The sequence below is a fragment of the Podarcis bocagei genome, assembly GCF_964188305.1.
Source record: "Podarcis bocagei genome assembly, chromosome: 8".
In the NCBI taxonomy this organism is placed as follows: Eukaryota; Metazoa; Chordata; class Lepidosauria; order Squamata; family Lacertidae; genus Podarcis; species Podarcis bocagei.
The window spans coordinates 11,144,021-11,167,685 of record NC_138133.1 but is presented as its reverse complement, the minus strand read 5'-3'; the positions used below and the strand labels follow the sequence as shown (position 1 = coordinate 11,167,685).

The window sequence follows — 23,665 nt, the reverse complement described above, 5'->3', positions numbered from 1 at the left end:
TGTGTTTGTCACACTATAGGCGTGTTTGCTTGGCTAAGTGGTGGGTGGCTGCTCTTACGCTGGCTGATAGATGAGAGACGAGTGCTCTTTCCCCCTTGACTTCTGCAGTCCAGAGCAACTGACAGTTGAAGCAGAGTGTTCGCCATTATTGATATTTTCTCTTTGAGAAAGAGGGTTTTCCAGATGGTTTGAGGGTCAGAGGGGGAAGTGCATTGGCAACTGACAGGCAACCGTTGTGTTTGAATGTTTTATACATGCAACTTGTGCGTAACATTTCAAATCCTAACAGGCGCTGTCTGTCTCTGTAAGATACGTCTCTGGTTCTCATTAGCCACAGTATTTGGCAGCTTGTCAATTTTTAATGTTTTTATCCTTCAAGTATTCCTTTGAAATAGGGAGACCTATTATCTTGCTTGTATAGGCATGGAACTGAATGGCAGCACATATTCCTGGCCTTCTCTCTTTCTACTTTCCTGCAGCAAGAAATGTGCCTGCTTCTTAAAAGTTACCACCCAGCTTACTTTCCCACCTTGCTTCAATGCTTCTGCTAGCCAATGAACAAACTGAAGTTCATAAGAAGGTGTCTTATTCCAAGTCAGACCGCAGGTCCATGTAGCTCAGGGGTCGGCAACCTAAGGCCCATGGGCTGGTAGCGGCCCACAGGGCTTGTCGACCACTCTTACCAGCGTGGCATGGGGACCGACTTCCGGGTTGATGGTGCCTGTGCGCATGCGAACGGGCGTTCCTCCGACCTGGATGTGCGCCAGAAATAGTGTGCATGCATGCGTGCGGGACGGAGAAGCACCCATGCACATGTGCGCACGCTATTTCTGGTACACGTCTGGGTCGGGGGAGCACCGGAAAGAGCATGTGCTCACGGGCGCTCCTCCGACCCAGAAGATGGATGGTGCATCATCCTATAAGCTTGTAGACCCCTGATCTAGTTGCATATCTCTAGGGTTTCAGCCCTACCTTGAGATGCTCTACCACTGAACTAGGAGTCTTCGCTTAATGTGGGGGCAAAGAGCACATTATCAGGAAATTTGTGCAATAAATCCCCAAATGTATTTTTTTGTTACTTGGCTTAAATGAAAAGCAATATTGGGAAACAATTTCGAGCAAGGAATCAGGCGCGTATCACTTCCCTGCCAGCCATTTTTCCATTTCAAATTAACTCTTTCCCCCCAAGTTGCTCTCCCCTCCCACAGGTTTCAGGTGCACGTTTAAAAATTGTGCTTAAGCCTCTAGAATATGGGGATGGGAACAACTTGGAGCAGATTGGTTTTGAGCAGCAAAATGGCATGCAGGGGGAGAGTTAAGCACTTCCATCATCTATTCCTCTGATAAAAAAAACAAGTTCCCAAAGCTGCTTTTTATTACAAGGGGTGGGGGGCTGTCAAGTGCCTTTTTGCACAACTGACTTTGCTTTAAAAAAGCATAGCACATAATCTATTTAAATCTTCTTTCCTTTTTCAGAACTAAATGTAAAGGAATCGGATGTGAGAGTATGTGATGAATCATCGTGTAAATATGGGGGTGTTTGTAAGGAAGAAGGAGATAGTTTGACGTGTGCATGCCAATTTCTGGTAAGGAATTTTCACCTTTGTTACCTAATATGACCAAAAGTAATGATATCCTCTGAAAAACTGTCAGTTTGAGAGTTTTACTCATGTACCCATTTGTATGATCTGGGACTCAGCCAGTTTGGTAAAGAAAAAGTGTTTTATATGTGTTGTATATGCGATGTAATACTGTGACGACCAGATGGTGCTGTGTCTTTCCCTACTGGATTTCCCTTTATGAGTTTACAATGGGCTTAACTGAAACGCTTCTTTGATGTGTCTAGATCCAGCCCTGGTGTAGCCTGTTCTTCAGAGGCTGAATAGAACAGTTAATGTGCATAACAACTGACTGTTATGCACATTTTCCGGGCCTCATGGAAAATGTGCACATAACCTGCCCATGAAGAGGGAATTGTACACATTTCCTGATCAAATATATAAAACCTTCAAGAGGCCCCAAGGAATGTGCGTATTTCAACAGCATTCTATACATCCACTGGCCAGTAGTGAATTGAGCACAACAGAAGGCAAGAGGAGGGGACACACACACTGAATTTTGGCCTTGCACAGGGTACTGCTGAAATTTGAAAGACCAAAGTCCACCCCTGCTTTGGGCCACAGTGCTAAGAAATATTCTTCATTCCATTAACATCTGGAGAGAAGAAAATACTCTGTGTTCAGGTTTTCATTATATCTTTAAGAAACGATGCAAACGATGCATCTGTAATATTTTGCCCATTTTTAATTCCCTCTTTTGAAATGTGTGGTCGGCAGGGTCCTTTGTTGTTTAATAATAATACTTTCCTTTCCTGAGTGTCTTATTTGTTCACTTTTACTGTTGTATTATTATTAAACAACCATAACACTTTAATTGGGGAGTAAGAGCAATTAAGTGTGGAAACAAAGCAAAAAAACCAAAATACGAAAATTCCAACAATAGCAAACTGCCGCTTGGTATCATATTTATGAACACATTCCATTAGAAAGGAAGAATTCTTTTGCGACTTGTAAACCACCAATGAACAGTATATTTAGATTTTATTTTTTTATTTTTTTTGCAACAGTGCGTTGTGGATAGGCACTTTAATATTAAACAAAAAACTTTCTGGACATTGTTGCCATTCTATTCAGTCCTGTGGCAGCCAGGCTGCCTGCAGCAAGTGTGCTGTGCTTTCTTCATCCTGGGAACATGAAAATACAAATTTCTGCTTGTGCATTTCTGTCTCGCTGCTGTAGCTGCTGCTCCTTGGGCTGCTGTGGTTTGTTTTTGCAGCTGAATGGAATGGGCCTCTGGAAGGAAACCATGAGCCACGAAATCAAACTCTCCGATTGCACCGTTGCCACCCCAGTTGAATACCTGTACACGGGGTTGCGTAAATAATTTCTTTTCCTTGATTTTTCTCTCTCCCTTGCAGTGTCACACAAAATATATTCCTGTTTGTGGTTCAAATGGAGACACTTACCAAAATGAATGCTTTCTCAGGAGAGCTGCTTGCAAGCATCAGAAAGAGATAACGGTGGTGGCTAGAGGGCCTTGTTACTCAGGTGAGTAAACAGCAGTTAATGGGACAGCCTTTCTTATTTCATTTGTTGGATGTTTCAGTGTTTTTCCTAGGACCAGGATTCACTGATCAAGGGCCCACTTCTGTACTGAATTGTCATGTCCAGTCTGGTCCCTCGGCCTCTAGGGGCTAGAGGAACTAGATACAATTTTCAACTGCATGTCAGCACTGGTCAGCTTGAAAGCAGGAGGTCACATAAAATGGCAGCCATCGAGGGATGCTGAACTATTCCTCTGACTGTCATTACCTCTGTTTAGCACTATTCTTAGATGTTTCCTTTCCCCAATATTTTCCTAACTGTTCATTTCTACATTATATTTGATCTTTCACATGAAATGAAAGCCACTTCAGAAAACTAATAGAATATAGTGCGTGTTTAACATGAGTTGCTGATTGATAAGGGTTGCCAGTTTTCTTTGCTGATTGATAAGGGTTGCCAACATTTCATTTCTTTGTTGGTAAAGATTTAATAAGGTCAAAAAGGCACTAAACGAAAAATAGCAATTAAAAATCAATAATAAGGTATCTTAGTCTTAAGTGTCCATTACAGTAGTCTTAAGTCATACATGTTAAAGGAACTACAGTCATAACTCTGGTTAAATATGCTTCGGGTTGAGCGCTTTCAGGTTGCGCTCCGTGGTGACCCGGAAATAACGGAATGCGTTACTTCTGGGTTTCACCGCTTGCGCAGATGCTCAAGATGACGCCACATGCATGCGCAGAAGCAGCAAATCGCAATCCGCGCACACGCAGATGTGCAGACACAGGTTACGTTTGCTTCAGGATGCAAACAGGGATCCAGAACGGATCCCGTTCGTATCCAGAGGTACCACTGTAGATGATTTTATTTAAGAAGCGCATAACCATTCATTCAGAAATACTTACCGTACTTTTCTCTCTATAACACGCAGATTTTTTCTCCTAAAAAGTAAGGGGAAATGTCTGTGCGTGTTATTGAGCGAATGTGTGGTCCCTGGAGCCGACTGGCCCGAGCGCAGGGGCAAAAATCAGGCAAAAATCCAATTGCGGCGCGTCAGGGGGAGGGAGCTCCGTGAGACAGGAAGCTGTTGCTTTCCTGCATTCTGCCTCAGGGTCTTACTGCCCACCCGCTTCTGTTTCGGTTGCTGTTTGCTCAAACGGAACAAAGAGCAGGCAAATCCCCTCCCCTCCAGGCAAGCAGAGAGGAAAGGAAAGGATCGCGTCCTTCCTTCTAATTCCTCTCTGTGCTCCGGTGCTGCCGCGTCCAGGGAAGCATTTTAGGGACTTGCAGGCAGCCGGAAAACATGCAGGTGAGGGGGGGGGGCTGGCTTGGGTGGGTGTGTGGGGGAAAACTTTTGCCTTCCTTTCCTCCCTCCCGTTAAACCCCTCTCCTGCATTCTTGCATTCTTAGCCAGCTGCATTCTTAGCCAGCTGCTTCTCTGCACACCCCTCTCGTGCTCCTTGTCCCTTCTGTGTTTTTCCTTCCCTCCCCACTTAAAACGTGGTTACAAAGCACGGATCCACATGGATCCTCAAGATCTTTCATTGGGTCACCCCAAATTCACCATCAGATCACATTACATGTCCATGGCTACAGCCTGCACCAAAAAAATAACGCACCCACTGTTGCCTGGGGCTGCAATGGTGCAAAAACGTGGTTACAAAGCATGGATCCACATGGATCCTCAGGATCTTTGCATTGGGCTACCCCAAACTCACCATCAGATCACATGTCTGTGGCCACAGCATGAGGCACAAAAATGATACATCCACTGTTTCATTCAGAATTTCCCCCCCTTGTTTTCCTCCTCTAAAAACGATGTGCGTGTTATGGTCAGGTGCATGTTATAGAGCGAAAAATACAGTATTAGGTCATAATGTAAATAAGAACTCTTGAATCTTACATTAAAAATCAACTCAACAATTGCCAGTAATAAACCTACTAAGTTGGCTTATTTCAAGGCATTTTCTGCATTTTTTTCTTTAGTATGTAAACCAGTTATCTAAAGAGTCCTTTTTTAGTTTTAGACTTCTCCCAAAGTCTCTTAAAGTAAGTTATTTCTTACATTAAAATCCTACGGGTGAAATACAATATAGGACAAGGAGTTCCTACATGCACTGCAAGTATTCTCCTTCCTCTCCTCCCTACCTGCAGCCCCTCCAAATCCTATCCAAGGATCTGAGGGGCTGCAGCAGGGAGGAGAGGAGAGGGTAGTCCCATTGCAGAAGAGGAAGCCAGTTTTGCTGGTGGATAGATGTATCGCTCTATGCCATGATTTTCTTTTGTTGGTAGTTGGTATTGGGCCACTAGCAAGCAGACTGCAATCAAGATTTTACCTATTATTTTGCAGCTCTTAATATGATTCACATCACTGAGCTTGCCTAAAAGCAAACAAGATATTCTCTTGGTGATTTACACCCTGTTATCTCTTTTCTATTTTCAAGCACATCTGCCTAGTGCTTTTATTATTTCCTTGCAATGCCGTGCTATCGTCCTTGCACCTCATATTATCTTCATTGCAGGAGAATGCCATGGGAAGTTGATACGTTTTTGTAGCCTTTGAGGAATATAATATAATAAATACAAGATCTTATAAAATATTATTTTGACTTCAGCATCCATTAAATAACTGGGCTCATCTCTGCATATAATGTTGCAGTGCAGAACTAAAATGCCAATCTTGTTTTAAAAACAGCAACAACTATTTTTAATTCCACTTTCAACTTCTTGTGAGTCAGATAATAAAGATTGATTTTTTAAAAAACCCCTTTGAGACTGAGAATCAGCTAATATGCTTTTAAAACTTTGTATTGCGGTAGCAATAGTTTGCATGTCACGGTAAGCACAACACCACAGTCCTGTTTTGATGCTGCACCATTTGTTCTAAGTCAAGGTTTGGTTTAATGTTGTGGCCAAGCTCTTGGCTTACTAAGCATAAGGTGTGGCTAGGAACAGTGTGGTATGGGAGCAAAAGGTGACCTGGCAGAAGCAAAGTGGCGGCAAGCTCCTTTTCATGAGTGTGTCCATTTGCAAGGTACCAGTAAGCCACAGTTTGGCTTACGGTGTGTGCATGCCAGGTAATTGTGTTAGAGGCAATTTTAGGGCAGTGCCCACACTGGGCATGCAGCTGAGCAGGGCACCTTCTCAAAACCTGATAGGCACTTAACAGGCTTTGGGAGGGAGAAAGGAGGACTCTAGGACCTTGCCTCACACCTTCTTCCCAAAGCCCAGTACCTCTTACCTAGCTTTAGGAAGGCGGGTCAAGGACTGGAGACGGTGTCAAATTTTGCCTTTGCCCAGGGTGCCATATCACCAAGGTCTGCCCTGATTGTGTAGACAGTGTCATCATATACCGTATTTTTTGCACCATAACACTCACTTTTTTCCTCCTAGAAAGTAAGGGGAAATGTCTGTGCGTGTTATGGAGGAAATGCCTACGGGTGGCATGCCTACGGATTTTCCTCCTCTAAAAACTACGTGCGTGTTATGGTCGGGTGCGTGTTATAGAGCGAAAAATACGGTAGTTTAGTTGAGTTAGTAAGTGGCTCTGGACTTCGTTTTATCTGGATGAAGGCTTTGTTGCTGTTCTCCTGTAACTGGAAGCAAAGCTCCTATTTCACATTTCTATGCCTTTCATGAATAAAGGTAAATAAACCTTGGAAGAACTCCAAGATCAGAATATCAGCTTTTGCCTTCTCCTGATTTCAGAAATATTGCCCCTTCGTGGATAAGACCAGGGCAGAACCTTCAGAGCTTGGTTGAGAGCCTGAAGGAACTTGGTAGGTTAGTAGAGGAGCCAAGGCAGAATCTGGTGAGCCATGTTTGGAGGCTAGAAGGAGTTTGAATACCACCACTTGAATCAGCAGAATACTGGCTGGCTGACCTACGAATAGCAACAATAGTAATATTGCTAGTAGTAAATAGGTCTTGCGGGGACCTTACTTTCTTATTCCAAGTCCACACCATTCGCTAAGCTGCCTTGTTTTGGTTTAGCCATAGTTGGGGAATATTGAAAGGCTTTTCACTGACAAGATCAGCCATCTTTTAGCCTGGCATATTATGGGCAAACCAGCTATTCACCACATTGGTGGGGCAAAGCAAGTAGGACACCAAGGTGGTTTTTTTGCAAGTTGAGTATCTAGTTACCACCCTTAAATTATTTTAATGCCTAAACATGAATCGGAAAAACGAGTCACTAATGCCCAGGGCTTATTGTAGCTCCTTGTTGTGCTGTTTGGCCATTTCAGTGTTCAGAATGCTTATGATAATGTAGTGTTATATTGCTACATGATATTCATTTTTATTTTTAAACCAGCGAACTTTGTTACACGTTAGTGCAGACCGGTAAAATGTGTGAGCAGCCATGTTGAATATTTAAAATGCTCAGCTTGGGTTGGCTATTGCCCTTTTTGTTTGAAAAACAAAGGGGCTTCCTTGAAGCACACAAGTAAGTCTGCGCAATTTGCAGCTTTCTAGGTTCAAGGTAGCCAACAGGGGGCAACTACTCTATAAACAGCCCCAACCAGCATGGCCAGTGGTCAGGATGACGCCATGTTGCCCATCCCTGACATAAAGTACCAGCTGTTTGTGCAGCTGGTGGAGGAAGCTTAGCAAGCTTTTGTTTTAACATCGCTGATCTGGACTCAGGCAGGCAATGCATTTTCTAGGATATTGGATGGGGTCAGTCCCCAGGGGCACTGTTGGGGCTAAGTAACAGTTAAACGCTGGAGGCTGTGACTATTTGCATCTCTGGCTGCCAGTACAAAATTGTTCCATTGCCTCAGGCAGATCGGCTCAAACAACCTTCTTGGGAAAGTGACCTTTCAGAGGCGGTTTGACTCTGCTTTTAGGGAGGAGAGAGGATGCATTTGTTTTTCATGGGCTTCTGGGATGAGGTAAATTTCAGAAGCACTGATATGTTGAGTGGTTGCAGCAGAAACAACAAAGGGGGTCTGTGAAACTGTAGCATGTTTATTGTGCCATGACATTTCATAAGCTGTGGCTTACTTCATCAAATGCTGAGGAGAAAACTTGCCATTGCAAATGGTAAAAGGTAAAGGTAAAGGGACCCCTGACCGTTAGGTCCAGTCACAGATGACTCTGGGGTTGCGGCGCTCATCTCAAGGGAGCTGGCGTACAGCTTCCGGGTCATGTGGCCAGCATGACAAAGCTGCTTCTGGCAAACCAGAGCAGTGCACGGAAATGCTGTTTACCTTCCCACTGGAGCGGTACCTATTTATCTACTTGCACTTTGATGTGCTTTCAAACTGCTAGGTTGGCAGGAGCTGGGACCGAGCAACAGAAGCTCACCCCATCGCGGGGATTCAAACTGCTGACCTTCTGATCAGCAAGCCCTAGGCTCTGTGATTTAGACCACAGTGCCACCCGTGTCCCTATTGCAAATGGTACACCCTTCCTTTTTCCATCACAGAGCTCAGGGTGGGCACATCCCATGCCCTCAGATCATGTTCTGGGTCAATCCCATCTCTCTCTCTTTTTCTGAAGTGAGGTCTGTTCAGACTTGCAGTAACCTCTTTGTTTTCAGACCCAAGTCTCAAATGCTGAAATGTTCTAAAATACTGTAATCCACCCCCCTTGGATTTTATCTATTTGCAAACCTCTCTGAGGGGTTTTTCTTTAAACAATCAAGCAGTGCATACATTTTATGAAATAAAATAAACAACCAAACTGAGCTAAATTTTGCGCCCGTGTGGTTAGAGGCATGCCAAGGAGTTTGTGCCAATGGATCCTGCAGTTGCTCCAGCTTCACTGGTCTGCTCCACTTCATCATAGATAAGATACTGGGAGTACCTGCCCTCTGTGAATTCTGTGGTTGCTATCCAGTAGTTACAAAATTACTGCACCTAGTTGCACAAACAACCTTAGCATTTCTCCATTCTCACAGCTGAAATAGGTCCTTAGCCATTTTCTCTTACATATCTTATTGGCAAATTAGCAATAAAAGTTAAACTCTTCTGATTTATTTTCATTTCTGTGTGTTTCTGTTAACCACAGTAGCAAATATAATTGCTCCCAGGATTGACTTATGCTAAATTTGTAAAATTAAGCATGCACAGCGGGCATGCAGTTTAATTTTCTAATGGATTTCTGAATCCACACCTTCAGAGAGACCTGTTTATTGGGAAGTACCACCTCTTGGCTCCCTTATTAAACTCTTAAGTTGGAAAAACAAACCAACCAACCTTCGTGCTGTATTTGCATTATTAAGAGCAAACACCATTGCTCTGTGAGATGTCAGGTGTTTGCTAGCTTCTCTCATTCCTTTCATAACACATTTCACTGCAGGGAAGGCAGAGACTCTCAAGGCTACATTTAATTTTGAACTAGTGTCCCTCAATCTGAAGTAATCAAGCCCTTATTATGAATCTTGAGCAGCCGGGGTTTTACAGTCTGTGTTTGTTTATGTAGTGGAAATGCAATTACAACGATATACTGTGTTTGGTGGCAGGGGGAAATAAAGTCAGTGGTGCAATTTAATCTCCTCATCGCTGTTAAGCAGGAAATCCTAGGTACTTTGCCTTTGGAATAATAAAATGGGGTGGGGGGAGTTCCGGATATCAGCTTTCCTGCTTATCGAACCTCCTGGACCATAGCTGAGAGGTTCATACCCAACACCGAACCAGGATCTAAATCTTGCCAATGAGACAGGACCTTTGTTGGCCTCAGCCCAGCAGAGCAGCCCCGATATACAGACACACATGTCCCTTTTGCTAGCAGTGGTAGGGGAGGGTGCCCCACGTGTTCTCAGGACACCATCTGCTCTAAAGTTCAGGCTGCAGTCCGGAAATGAGAGCCCCATATGCGTGCTGAGCTCAGATTCACAGGCATTGCCTATTTCTTTTCAAGATCTGGTCACACTTTACTGGAGTGTTTGCTATGCCTGTGCTCTTGATCCTCACAGGGAGCACCTAAAGTATACAAGAAAGATGTGCATCTCCCATCATGCATGGCCTGTAGAGATAGGTGGTAGCAATTTTAAAAAACCAAAACCTTTTCCTTCTTCTTTGAACGTACCGTAGCCGATAGATGAAAGACCAAGTTGAAATCAGGGCCCAGAAAACAGAGACATTTGGGGCCACAGCCACCATACTGAGTACTTCTACCATTGCTGGACTGGGGGGGGGGTTAAAAGTTTACTCTGCTGCCCACAGACTTGCCGGAGTGGTGTTAAAGTGGGAACCACAAGGACACTTTGCCCGGTTCATCCGAAACCTGGTGCCACCCCCAATGTAGAAGACAGTTGTGACTTCCTAATATGTGCCTTCTGCATTGTCCCTCAGTGTTCAGAGAGGTGTGTTTTCACACATTACTTCCCCCCCCCCCCGAGAGGACCCCAGTGTGTGTGCAGCAGAAAGACTTGCTTCTGTAACCTGTGAACCAGCCTTCCCTCTCTCTTGAGGCAGACATCTCATTGCTGACTTAACCCATATACCTGTAAACTAATATAGTTATCTCTCCTTGGGTGCAGAAACAGTTGTTAGGCATGATAAAGGCAGGGTGTGTAGATGAAGGTCTCTTCACATAATATATTTAAAAGGCATATGTCTACGATTTCCCCCCAAGTACACATCTAGAAAAAGGAACGCAACAAAACACTTTGAAAAGACATATCATACAGGTATGCTTCTCAGAGACTAACCCAGGTACGCTGCTGTGTACTGTGTGAAATGGCCTTGGGTATTATGGGAAGAGCTTACACTTGACCTAACACGGCCTGCACTTCCTGCAACTGAACAGCAAGCTACTGTGCTTTAAGCATTCAGAGTGAATTTTTTGGAACATTTTGCCAAGATTTGCATGAAAGAATGATCAGCTACTGTTTGTATCCTGCCAAGTAACAGTTTAAGGCTCCATTTGAGGCTGCACCGCTCTGGGCAATTAGGTAGCAACCCTCCTGAGGACACTTGTGACTTTAGGCTAATTGCTGGCAGACACAGTGGGCTTTAAACAGGCGGTGGAGATATAAAGACAATGGGAAGAAGACTAAAGTGGTGCAAAGAATCAGGATAAAGGCTAGGCAAAAATATCTTTCATCTGACACCTAGTTTCTGTGTACATAAAATTATCGGTGAGGGGGCATTCCATAAAGTGCTTCCACTAGCCACAATCTGCAGTGGAGCTGACCAAACACAAGTTACATCCTGAGTTAGAACATCATCTTTAACCCACCCGAAAGCATTGTGGACCATGGTAGCCTTTTGATCCTGACTGTGGACAGTTCATTCTCTTTTTAAGGCAAGGCGCTCTAGCTTACAGAGACTTTTATATATGGAAAATGCTTAATTGGACTGTGCAGACACCTTCCCTTCTGCTGTACCCCACACTGGCTTTCTATGTTGTTCTTCTATATGCGTGATAATTTTATATTTAATAATGCTTTTCACCAATTTACTCAGCACAGACCTTAAGCTAACAGGCCTGTAGTTTCTTAGATCTTCCGTAAATCCAAGACTCTCTAAGTACCCTATTTTCCAGGGATGTCCCTGATTTAGAGATGCCATCCCAGTTTCTGATTTGATCCCGGAATGTCCCACTTTTCCTTAGGATGTCCTTGTTTTCACTGGAGAAATGTTGGAGTTCTCCGGCCACCTAGCCAATTGAAGGCAATCTTGTATAGGGGAGGTTTTTTAAAAAATGTTTAATGTTTTATTATGTTTATTACATATGTTGGAAGCTGCCCAGAGTGGGTGGGGCACCCCAGTAAGATATGTAGGGTATAAACAGTAAAATAATCATTATGGAATGAGAAGTCACTATTTTCATCGGAGAAATGTTGGAGGGTATGAAATCCCTTTTTAAAAATACTGTTACATTGACCCCTTTCCAGTCCTCTTCTATAGATGCCATTCCTTGGGACAGGTTAAATATTTTTGTTAGAAGATAAAACGTTTCACATTTGAGTTCTTTAAGAGTTCTTAGGCAGAAACCACCCTCAGCATTTAGGTTGGGGGAGGGGAGGGGTGACAGTATGTCTCTAACGCTTGAGCGTTTAACCCATGGAAATGACGAGTCTCAAACAGTCCCCAGGCTAGCACGATGTAAGGTAACAAAGACAGAAAAAGACAAGCATAAAAACTGCTTTCTAGTCTCCCCATTCCTATTTGATACAACAAGCCTGGTACAAACAAAAGGGGCAGGGGACCCACAGTTTATTTCCCTGTATTTTACTCACTTTTCAAAATGAAAATGAGAAGAATTTAATCTTAAGTAAATCACAAACTGAAGTCATCCCCCATTTTCATTGACTCCCCAAAGAAAAGTTGGAATTGACTCATGTTTGCGTTTGTGGCACTTTGGGTTAATACATACCAGCATTTTCCATTGCGCATCTACCCTGGAGGCATGTTCTGTATTCTGCAATCAATAGTTCTCATTCAAGGTCCTGAGTCTGTTCCCCTCTCACCAGCTCTGCTGTTTTATTTTCATTGTTTTAGAATGAGGAAGAATAGGAGAGGAGGACAGAAGGAAATCACACAGTTTCCAGAAAATTTAGTGCCTTAATACTTAGACCATCATAAGATGACTAAGGTTAAAACCAATTCACCAGACATGTCTAAATCTTGTAATTCTGAAAGGCAAGGCAACGTAGGAAGTGCTTTGTTGTCGTTGTGTGCAGCCAGTTAAGTTGCTTGATGTGAACTGCTCTTCAAATGTAGAACTTTTTATTTTCATGCTGCGTTTTCTGACTCTGTAATGGATTGGCCATGATGTCTCTATTATTCTTTGCAAGAGACTGCCTCATTTTAAAGTCACTGTAAGCAACTCTTTCTTGGCATGCTCTGCCCTGCATTCAGAGGAGGGGAAATTGCAGGGAATGAAGGAGGATCAGGACTGAGAATTTGAGGAAAGGAATATGTGGGAGGAAGGCAGGAAGAAATTCAGCAGGGGAGCTAAGTGATCTGCCATCTCTTCATTGGGTTACATCCATCAAGTCATGGCTGTGGCTCTAAAAGGAGTAAGGAGATTGATGGCCGCCATTATATTGTCCAGTTGGGATTCCCCCACTTATCCCATTATGAGTTAATGCATCCTTCACCACTGATTGGACCATCTTTAAGGTTATATATGTCCTTCTGGGCCATATGTAAGGGCAATCTTCTTCAACCAGATGTTGCTTTCTGTCTTCAGATTTGTCCTTCACCCTAAGTTACAACAATATAGAATTACTATATTAAAACCAGTTAAAACCATTTACAGTCCGAAGAACAGGGTGAGTTTTAAAAATGTTTGGAATCTCAACTCCATCACCCATAGCCAGCATAAAGAGTGACCAAGAATGATGGGAGTTGTACTGCAACAACATCTAAAGGACACCCGACTGGAGAAGGTTGTGTTAGGGAACTGAACTCAGACATACACACATGAAATGAAGTTTCTTATTTGATGGCATTAAATGTACCGTGGCCACACAGAAATGCCTATATACTGTCTCCTTTAGTCTTGTTTGCCTCTTGACCCAATTCCGACATCTTCTGCCGTACCACTTCATACTCCTAAGCCTCTTTTTCCCGGGCTGAGACCTAGGCAAAAAGAGTAGTGTCAGACTCCTTTCTATATGCATTTTGGTTGCTGTCTTCTGTGAGGTGGGTAGATGCAGGGAAATGGGAATGAGCAGCTAGGGTAAGTAAAGGGAGAGACTCTGCCAAAGCAGAAAGGAAGACATTGAAGAACCCCTTGCAGCTTGATTCATGTGGGTAAAGCCAGTGCTGGTTGACCCCTCTTTGCACTTGGCTGATTCAGAAAGCATCCCTATTAAATAATTTGCTGGCCTGGGCTCTAGATCCCTGTAGCTGTTTACATAAGGCTTTGATTGGCAGTCCAAGCAGGCAGAAGAAGTACAGAGTCCGGGGGGTAATTGCCGATGGATACTATGGGCCTCGTGGAATCCAGCACTCAACAACCTGGAGCATCTTGCTCCTGGCCTTTGTGGATCAGGCTGCCGATGGGATTTTTCTCACCAAGAAAACACATTATCATATAGGAGTGGGAACAGAGTAAGAACTGTGAACCTGAAGGGTATTTAGTCACACCAGTTTATCTTCCCTGCCTCCCAGTGCTGCTTGTTATTCCTCTCCATTCAATTGGTCTTGCCCATTCAATACAATCAAGCTGTTTATAAAGGCTTTTAAATAAAGAAAATTAAAATTACAAAATTCAGTCCCAGATAATTCTATTTTTTTCTTTTCAGATAATGGTTCTGGATCAGGAGAAGGGGGTGAGTATTGCTGATATTTTTGTTCTCTTGTGTGAATGCAGGATCCTAGCTGGAAATGTTTACATGTACTGCAGAAAAACACAACTACAGAGATTGCTTTTCCTTGGCAAAAGGTGATTTCTGAAAAGTTTGTGAACAATTCAACCATTTCCTTGAAAAATACAAGTCAGGAGCCTTAACTTTTTTTAAAAAAAGTTATGTCATTCAATAGCCAAAATTAAGCATTGTTCAATGGGAGATTAAGCATCTTCTTAAATTAAATTTCCCATTAAAATCAAAGTTTCATAACTTTTACTGGATTCTGCCGTTTGTTTTTCTATCAGTGATGCACCAATATGTGCACTAAAGCCCCCCCCCCAATTAGGTAGGGTGAGGCAACTGCCTCAGGTGGTACCCACCCAAGGGGCAGCACCCCCGTTCCACCGCCCAGTTAACAGCTGGTTTCCCCAGCCTTTAGGGATAGAGGAGTCAGTGGCAAAGCTCTGTGGAATACCCCTCTCCTGCAAGAGGGGAAGCGTTCTGCCTCTCAGCTTTGCCCGCTGTTGGGTGGGGGGCTTTGCACTGGCTTCTAATGAAGGGAGGAGCCAATGCAAAGCCCTGTTGCCAGGGGGAGGAGGGGGATCTGGAAAAGACACCACCCCACCACAGGGGCAGCAGTGGACATTTTGCCCCTGGTGCAATATATGCACAAATGAGAAAAACCTCAGATATAAATCAGTGTTACCTCTTAACTCTCTATCGCGCTAATGGATGGAATTTCAACTTTTGTTGGATGAGAGAGCAAATTAACTTCTTAGGTTGTTTTGTTTTGGGAGAGCCCACAGCTCAGCGGAATAGTGCATGTGTTGCATGACTTTAATCAGAGTATCTACATTTAAAATGGACCTTGGCTTGCTCAGCTGGGAAAGCTGAGTCCTCAGAGAGCCCCTGCCAGCTATAGAAGACAATAGGCTAGAATGGACTGATACTTCAACTCAGTTTAAGCTGTCAGTTCATATATTTCTAAGGAAGGTATGAATGATTATTGTGTGGAGGGGGTTTCCTGCAGCCGTTTCTTACCTGGATATGTCTTCTTGTTCCTTAAAAACCACAATTAAACAATTTGTGGTCTTTAAACTGCGTGCCTGTAGTATAGGGTATCGTTTTGCTTGTTACAATTTTATGTATTTGGTGTTTTTATATTGTAAACTGCCCCATGACCCTTGGATGAAGGTTTTAGTAGTTTAATAAATCAAACAGCTGAAGTTTTACCTGGGCTTCAATTCTCTACCCCCTTCCTGGGAGTCAGCCCTTACTAAGCTCAGTGGGCCTTACGCTTGACATGTAAACATGTGCTGTTGGCGATCCAAATGGCCTGCAAAACTGCTAATCTTTGTTGATGGGTCCACTCTGTAGTATCTCACTAGCCAGGTGTCATGCTAGTGTTTGCTGTTGTTGTGATCAGGTGAGTGAGTGCCTTGAGCACTGCCTGAGCAGCCACACTGCTGTGGGGTGGATTGCTCCTTTAATTCTTTGCTTTCCATAGTTGATGGCGTGACTAGTGCCTCTGAAATGTTTGTGGAGATAGAAGGTGTAGCACTCTGCTGAAGTGCTTTTTGTCACCTTGGAAGTGACGAGAGTCCCCGAATGCCCAGACTCATCAACTAGGCGCTGGCAGGTTCCTTACCACTACCACATGGGAAGGAATGCCAAAAATCCTCCTCAATATCAGGACAGTTACGTAGAACATGGCTGGAGTACACAGCTAATCTTCTAGCTCTAGGCAAGTGAGGTATGATGGGAGAGAGTGAGCCCCTACTAAACTCTTGTCTCCATGGGACAACATGGGAGTTTTTCTTCTCACTGGCAGTCATTTGATTGGCACTCTTCCCAGCCCTTTAGCCAGGAGTTGTTATCTCCATTCTTACCATAGCTATTTCCAGGCACACTGGTCATGGTAAGGAAGCGTGGGGCAGCACCTCACGTCACTGTGGCAAGAGACCATCTCCTGTGGAGTTAAATCATCAAGATCAGCCCAGCTGGTATTGCCCAGGAACTCTAAAATGCTCCAAAAATTATGGGGCGGGAGGCAGCTTCAAAGCCATATGTTGCAATCCTGAGGAAGGACCAGCCACAAGTAATGTCTAGATTGATCAGACTTAACCAAGACTGCTCACCTCTACTGTAACGTATATTGATCAGACTTAGCCAAGACTGATCACAGCTAACCTATATTGATCAGACTTCTCCCAAACACAGAACAACAAGGAACACAGTGCATTAAATGTTACAGATGACCTCAGAGAATCATCCTAGTCCAATTGCGCATCCCTCCTCCCAGCAGGCTGAAGGAGTGTGCATGATGGGACAGAAGCCTCTTTCACAGCTGCAGGGCTGTTAAGAGAGGATGAATCTCCAGGATGCAACCTGTTCAGTACTTCCTCAGTGGTGTAATGGCTAATTGCCATGCAGTTTCATTTCTTATTCTTTTTGTTTAACACTAACCACAGTGAGTGCTTGTTTACCTAAACAAAGTTTAAATTAGGCACCTTTTTAAAAAAAACAACACACCCATATTTAATTGCGGACAGATGGCAATTGATTAGTCTAGGCTTTCAAGCTAGGGAAATGGCATGCTTGCAATACAGATCGTCATGTTAATTATTATTGAAATAATTTGTTTCAGAGTCCCTCTTTCCAAAATTTGGTTGTTAAAGTATGGTGGTGATTAAAGTCCCTGGCAGATTGCTTTTAGTAATTAATAAATTGATAATCAGTATGCACTATTCAGCTAACTGCCATCTGTCTGTTACGCACAACAGTTGATTGTGGCAGTTACAGGTTGGGATTGGTATAATTCTAAGCATATATGCAAATTTGAAATTGTACCTTTTCCACTGTGTCCGCCACATGAGTTGTATAATTCTATTATTAATTTTTTAAAAATCTAAACCAGTGATACAACTGGCCAGATTTGTACATCACGTTATTTTAGTGTGATGTACATGAGCAGGGGGACACGGGTGGCACTGTGGTCTAAACCACTGAGCCTCTTGGACTTGCCGATCAGAAGGTTGGCAGTTCGAATCCCCGTGACAGGGTGAGCTCCTGTAGTTCAGTCCCTGCTCCTGCCAACCTAGCAGTTCGAAAGCACGTCAAAGTGCAAGTAGATAAATAGGTACCACTCCGGTGGGAAGGTAAACGGTGTTTCCGTGCACTGCTCTGGTTCGCCAGAAGCGGCTTAGTCATGCTGGCCACATGACCCGGATGCTGTCTGCGGACAAACACCGGTCCCTCTGCCAGTAAAGCGAGATGAGCGCCGCAACCCCAGAGCCATCCGCGACTGGACCTAACGGTCAGGGGTCCCTTTACCTTTACCTTTACATGAACAGGAATGAGCCACAGTGCATCTTGGGCTCAGGTGCTTGCTTTTCACTTTCACACTTTGTTTTGTTGTCTCATGTGACAAAAATGTGACTAGTGTTAACTGCTTTTAGTTTCAAGCAAGCTGACTTCCAGTTGTGGATTCTGAAGCTGACTGGCTGAAACTAACCATAGTTAGGGTTAACCGCAATTCTGGATCCAGACAAAACAGCAAACTGTGGTTAACTAAATGTGGAAGCTGTGCCTTGTACTGAATCAGAGCATTGGTCCATATAGCTCAATATTGTCTATATTGACCTGAAATGCCACATTTCCAAGGCAGGGGTCTGGAGATATATCCTGGGACATTCTGCATGCAAAGCTGGTGGTCTACCAGTGAACTGTAGTCTTTCCTCTGTGGCTGTAACAATGAGCTACTGCAAAAGCTTCTGAATTCCTCCTTTTAGATGCTTGAAAGGAGAGAGGACACACACAAGTCTGAGGCTTGCTGCAGCCCATGCACATTCCAGTACAATTTAAACCATTGTTTAGTGTGACATGTGATCACTGCCTCAGAGTATAGGGGAGCTGATTTAGTACAGTGGCCAAGAGTGGCAAATGTGGAAGATGCCAATTCAAAAATGTGCCATTGCCACAAACTCACTTAAGTGACTTCAGACAAGCCACACTTTCAGGTTTGCCAACTTGAGCTCATTGCAGAAAAGGCAGAATATAAATGTTACAAATAAATAACTTAAAAAAAATGTAACATGGGAATAATGACAGTTGCCTACTTTACAAAATTGCTGTAAGTATTGTAAGATAATTTATGTGAAACATTTTGAGCACTCAAAGATGTTTAACAATGGTAGTGATAAATATTTCAAACACTGAAATACCAGTTTTTATCAGTCATGCTTGTGCTGGTGTAAATCTGGCATTTGCAAGGTGCTTTCTGCATAAAGAACTTCTCAGGTGTTTGTGGTTTCATTCAGCACGCCCAAGCTTAGTTCTGTCCTCAACCCCTGGTTTATAAAGCAAAAGCACTTGCTGCTTTTGGATAATAACAACCTGGCATCCATTGCATTCTTGGATATTTGACTGCAGAGGAAAACTTCAGTATAACGATCAATTTGCAGTAATATATGCATGTGAAACATTTCCATTTTGTCATTCGGAACGGCAGCAAATTCAGATATTTAGATTAGGAAGCTACCGTAGAGTAAATTGCATCTGCTGTGTACCAGCATGCAGGTTTTTTTTATCTCCAGTGGCAAAGAGTTTGAGTATACAAATCTTTTAGCTAATGTTGTGAGCTGGTGTAATATAGCGGAAAGAGCAATTGGGTAGAGAGGTGTGGGGTCACCCCCCCAGTTGGGTCATGAGGCTCACCGGGCTGGCTGTGAGCTAGTTGCCATGTCTCAGTCTCATAGGTTACCTTTAAAGGACGAAACAGGATGTCTCCATGCAAGCCGCTTTCAAGGGAAAGTGTCAATAATATGAAAATGTGTTCTCTGTTGTTGTTGTTTTATTTTTATTTAATTAAACAATACTTTGTGTCGACTTGATCTTGCTCTAGAATATGAAGGATCTGGAACTGAAGTTCAAAGAAAACATTCCAAGTGTGGCGTTTGCAAGTATAGGGCTGAGTGTGATGAAGATGCAGAAAATGTTGGGTAAGTGATGATGATGAGGCGGAGGAGGATGTAGACGATGTATTTGTTGTATCCCATCCATCTGACTGCGTTGTCCGAGCCACTCTGGGCAGCTTCCAACATAAAACACAGAAACACAACAACACAACAGAACATCACACATAAGGGGGAAAGTGACTCTTAGCCGGCGGTGTGTTGGGGGAGCCATTTGTAGCTGCATGGCCATACGTCCTTGAGACAACTTGGGGGGGGGAGGGTTCATAGGTCAAAGTGGATGCGGGAAATGGCTGTGTTACTTACCTTTGAATGGTACACTTTATTCCAGCCATGCGAAAGTCAAATGTTCACCTATATTTAGAGAACATATGCTTTCCCACAGTCTATTGAGGCATGCAGCCATTATGGTGGAGCAGCCTCAGCTCTGCATTCTGTGTTTAAAAGCATCCTTAGAAAAGGTTGCAAACTTGCATTTTTCATTCTAAGCAGTATTCTGTAATTAGACTGTCAGAGGTACCACAGCACATTACATTCAGCACAGAAATATACACAACTTTATCACTTCTATTATCTCGGCAGATTTTTTTTCCTTTTGGTGCTATCTTTTAATGTTTATTGGGCTGATTAAGAGAAAGATGTGAATTTTGAGCAGGTGGTTGTCATGAGCTGCACAGCACGGCTGGAAAATTAACATTTGGATAGATTCAAATTAGTACAGTATGTGACATTCCTGCATATAAATATGTGAACAATTCCTGCTGAGAAAATATCTCTAAATTATAATTCATCCCTGTTTCTTTTATTTCATAAATAAATAAATGATAACGTGGGAGAAAGGAAATAACTTCCATCAAGATCCTCCAAAAACACAGAAGAAGCATCTTGATAATGTGTATTTCTTAAAAAAAATCTCCCTTATTATTGTTGGCATCCATCTGTCTTGAGAGACAATGGAGTATACCTCCAGGGGTGAAGTCAAACTTCTGCATTATTAGCATCAAAGTCACTTCCCTGGGGCACAAGCCTGGGCAGTGTATATGGAAGTCCTGGGCTGCCCAGAAGACAAGCACCCCTCTCTCGGACTCATTGATGTGGTCCAAAAGAAAGCAGAGCAATACATTTGGCACCAACTTGGCTGCAGGAGTTGCCAGGAAGAGTTATGCGAGGGGCCATCCAACAGTCTTAGAGATTCCACTCTGGATTTGTGTAGGGTTCACTCATCAGCTTTTTTTGCAAGGCAGCAGAGGCTTAGGATCAGAGCTGTCCTTCTAGATGGGCTACCTTCCCAGGTGGACGAGCCCCATCTGCCCCTCACTTCCCTCTGCAGCACATGCAGAAACCACCATCTTGACCGTTGGACCCACTGTTGGATTGCATTATTTTCAGTATTATGAGAGTGATGATCTGGTTTTCCTAACATTTATTTTGAGTGCAATCCAACAGAACCCTTCCCCTCCAGCTGCATGCCCACATCAACCTGCATAACAATTCCAACCACAGCATGTACCACAACTGGACAGCTGTCCTTCGGCCACACTATGAATTTTGGATTTAGGGATAGCAGAGCTGTGAGTTTTTCCAAGTGGAGTTTGATAATGAAAACAGGAAAGAGAAATCGGGAGAGAAATATTGCCAGCAAATAAAGTAATGTAGCTTTGTCTGCTACCAGTGGCGTGGCTAGTCATTTCAGATCAATAAATTCAGCCTTCCCGACCATAATTCAACCATAACATGTGCCCAGAGGTCAGCTCCTGCTTGTCCTGTTCAAATTGGGGTGGAGAGGGTGCAGTTTGCAGTAGAGAAGCTTTGCTCATTAATTGGTATTTATCTACAACTGTCTCCTGCCAGCTTTGTTTTTCCAAACGTACATAGAGTTACGTTTCAGACATCGGTTTGGAGCTGTAGGGAAGTACTAGTAATTTGTGTGGTTACGCACACATAACTAGGTGCACTTAATCCTACTTCTCCTGATCTAGAGATCTTCAAGCGTAGTTAACAGAAACTTTATTCAAACATTGCCAGCAGTCGTGTAGCTGCTGCTACACAACTCTAATTACATTTGAAGGAACATGTGGATGAGGCTGGTGGTTATGTGGTTATGTGGTTATTTTGGCAGTATAACAACAGCATATGATGCAAGCATGCCATTGACTCCCAACCTTCTGGTCCTTCCAGTGTTCTGCAGAGCAGCATAGGAAGAAACTTACAAATAAGGTCTGAGCATTTTGCTCTTCCCTTACCTGCATTGAATTCTTCCTCCTCGATGGAAGTAGAGGTTTTGGGAGGAGCTATTTCATGACTAGAGCGACACAATCTTTAAATGTGTACAGAAGTGTATCCTAAGAATTAGGTTTCCTAGCAAAGTATTACAGTAAATCAGGTGCTTCCCTGTTTTGCTTTGACACATGTTATTTTCCAGACATGCCCTAAAATTGTCTAAGATATTTGATTTGCTATTTTTCAAGTGCAAGGAGGTTTTTCAAAATATGATTAACATGATCACAGACTGAGCAGATAATGATCTAGATTTTTTAAATCACTGAAACAAATGCCACTTGATATAGACTTGCTAAAGCGTTACCGGAACTTAAGAGCCACTGGGATTTGGTTTGCTTTCTGAATCTATATTTTTAAAAAACCCAGCTGTGCCAAGAACAGTGGCATCACATCTTCCTACCGCTCTCCTGAACACCAATGTAAATATGTTAAGTTTTGTGAGGGTCTCTGGATGTTCTTATGTAGAGTGTTGGCTTGGTTACAGAAGCAAAAAGTGCAATGCCTGACATATACAAAAGCCAAACAAATGGCTCTGCTCCAATGAACTGTGCAAACAATCCCACACGTGAAAGGTCTCTTTGGGCTTTGTGTTTCTCAAACATCAACACACACACACACACCCCAATGTCGGCTAATAAGATCATTCTTGAAAATGAGGAGGCTCGCAAAAGAAGCTTGCGATGTGATATGGCATGGGAGTCTTGTTCAAAGGGTGGTGAAGGGGTGGAATCCAGAAATCCCACTGGATATACCAGAGGGCAGTCATCAATGCATGCATGTTTGTATGTGAACTAGGCCATAGATTTCTCTGGTCATTTGGGAAACGCTCACATATTTTGGGATGCCCCAGAAACCCAAGAATTTGACTCATGCTGGCATCTGTTTAGAGATCCTCTCACATAGCTATTTCCTGCCGAAGGGATGGAAGGGTGCTGTGAGCTTTGATGGTGTTAATCCATTAGGAGGTGAGGGTGTCAAGTTACCAAGACTTCTACCCACAAAACAAGTTGATAAGCGTTGTCAGAGCTAAACATTTCAATATTTGGGGGGGTGCACCCAGTTTGTTAGAACTAGAAGTACCATGTGTGGAATGTAGCTTTCCCCTCTGACTGACAGAGGGCTGTGGGACCTTATCCAGAAATGGTCAACCTGAACTTCAATGACCCTTCAGTAATGAAGCTGAGTGGGTGACCTTCAGTCACCTAATCCCCTTTCAGCTGAATTTACCTTACGAGATTGTTGTGAGGATTAATTAGAAGGATTGACTCTTGTCTCAAACTCCTAGGAGGTTAAGGAAGAGTACAAATGTCACGAATAAATATGTTTCCTGAGAGATATTCTTCTTCTTAAGCTACATGTTTCTCTGCCGAGGTCCATGAAGTCGAGCAATGGACCTTCCTCCATGCTTAGCCAGAGTGACCCCCTGCAAATGGGCATTTGAACAAATTGTGCCACTTTGCTTAGTGACCTGTTGTTTTCAATTACCCTTAAATGACACTGACAGGGTTGAACGCCACAGCTGGAAGCTTGTGACTGGACGTATCCATGGCAACCCTTGGGATGGAACATCACCTCTCTCAAGGCAACTTTGGTTTCCTACTGAGAGGAAGAAGCTAATATTCTAGTCACAAGCCACTGTGGTTTTAGGGTAGCCTGCTGTGAAAATTCCACTTGACACCGTTGCGATATGTGGCTTTTGGTCTTTACAGAGGGAAAGCTACATCTATCAAATCTAGCTCAGGTTTTTTTCTTCAGCACCTGTGTCAGCAACTAATATTTAATTGGAGGGTGGGCAGCTGTCTTTTCAACTGAGCAAGGACTGAATGGCAAGCAAAATTTGACCCACCCACTTATTGACTCCCACAGCAACTCAGACTTCATACAAATCATACATTTAAAGCGCACACATCTAAATTCTGGGAACTTTAGTTTACCCCTCACAGAGCTACAGTTCACAGCATCCTCAACAAACTGTAACTTCCAGGATTCTTTGGCAGGGTGCTTTAAATGTTTGGTGTATATGTAGCCAGTGCTCATTAAACCCATTTCCTCAA

General features: G+C 43.3%; 2 protein-coding genes across 4 annotated transcripts in view; one reads left to right on the top strand and one right to left on the bottom strand.

Moving 5' to 3' along the window:
• The window catches only part of ABITRAM (actin binding transcription modulator), a 183,849-nt gene that overhangs the window by 93,844 nt on the left and 66,340 nt on the right, over window positions 1-23,665 (bottom strand). Inside the window, exon 1 of one of the 2 annotated variants that reach the window (XM_081206659.1) lies at window positions 17,502-17,583. The exons of the other annotated variant lie outside the window; for it this stretch is intronic. Coding sequence (XP_081062785.1) covers window positions 17,502-17,568 — 67 coding nt within the window. The 5' untranslated portion in view covers window positions 17,569-17,583. Of the gene's footprint in view, window positions 1-17,501; window positions 17,584-23,665 lie in introns of those variants that run through there. 2 annotated transcript variants of the gene reach the window in all.
• TMEFF1 (transmembrane protein with EGF like and two follistatin like domains 1) overlaps window positions 1-23,665 on the top strand; it is a gene marked incomplete at its 5' end in the record, with an annotated part of 74,181 nt that overhangs the window by 33,698 nt on the left and 16,818 nt on the right. For both annotated transcript variants that reach the window (XM_081206552.1, XM_081206553.1), the window contains 4 exons: window positions 1,477-1,586; window positions 2,978-3,107; window positions 14,314-14,340; window positions 19,262-19,358. In XM_081206552.1, coding sequence (XP_081062678.1) covers window positions 1,477-1,586; window positions 2,978-3,107; window positions 14,314-14,340; window positions 19,262-19,358 — 364 coding nt within the window. The remainder of the gene's footprint in view (window positions 1-1,476; window positions 1,587-2,977; window positions 3,108-14,313; window positions 14,341-19,261; window positions 19,359-23,665) is intronic.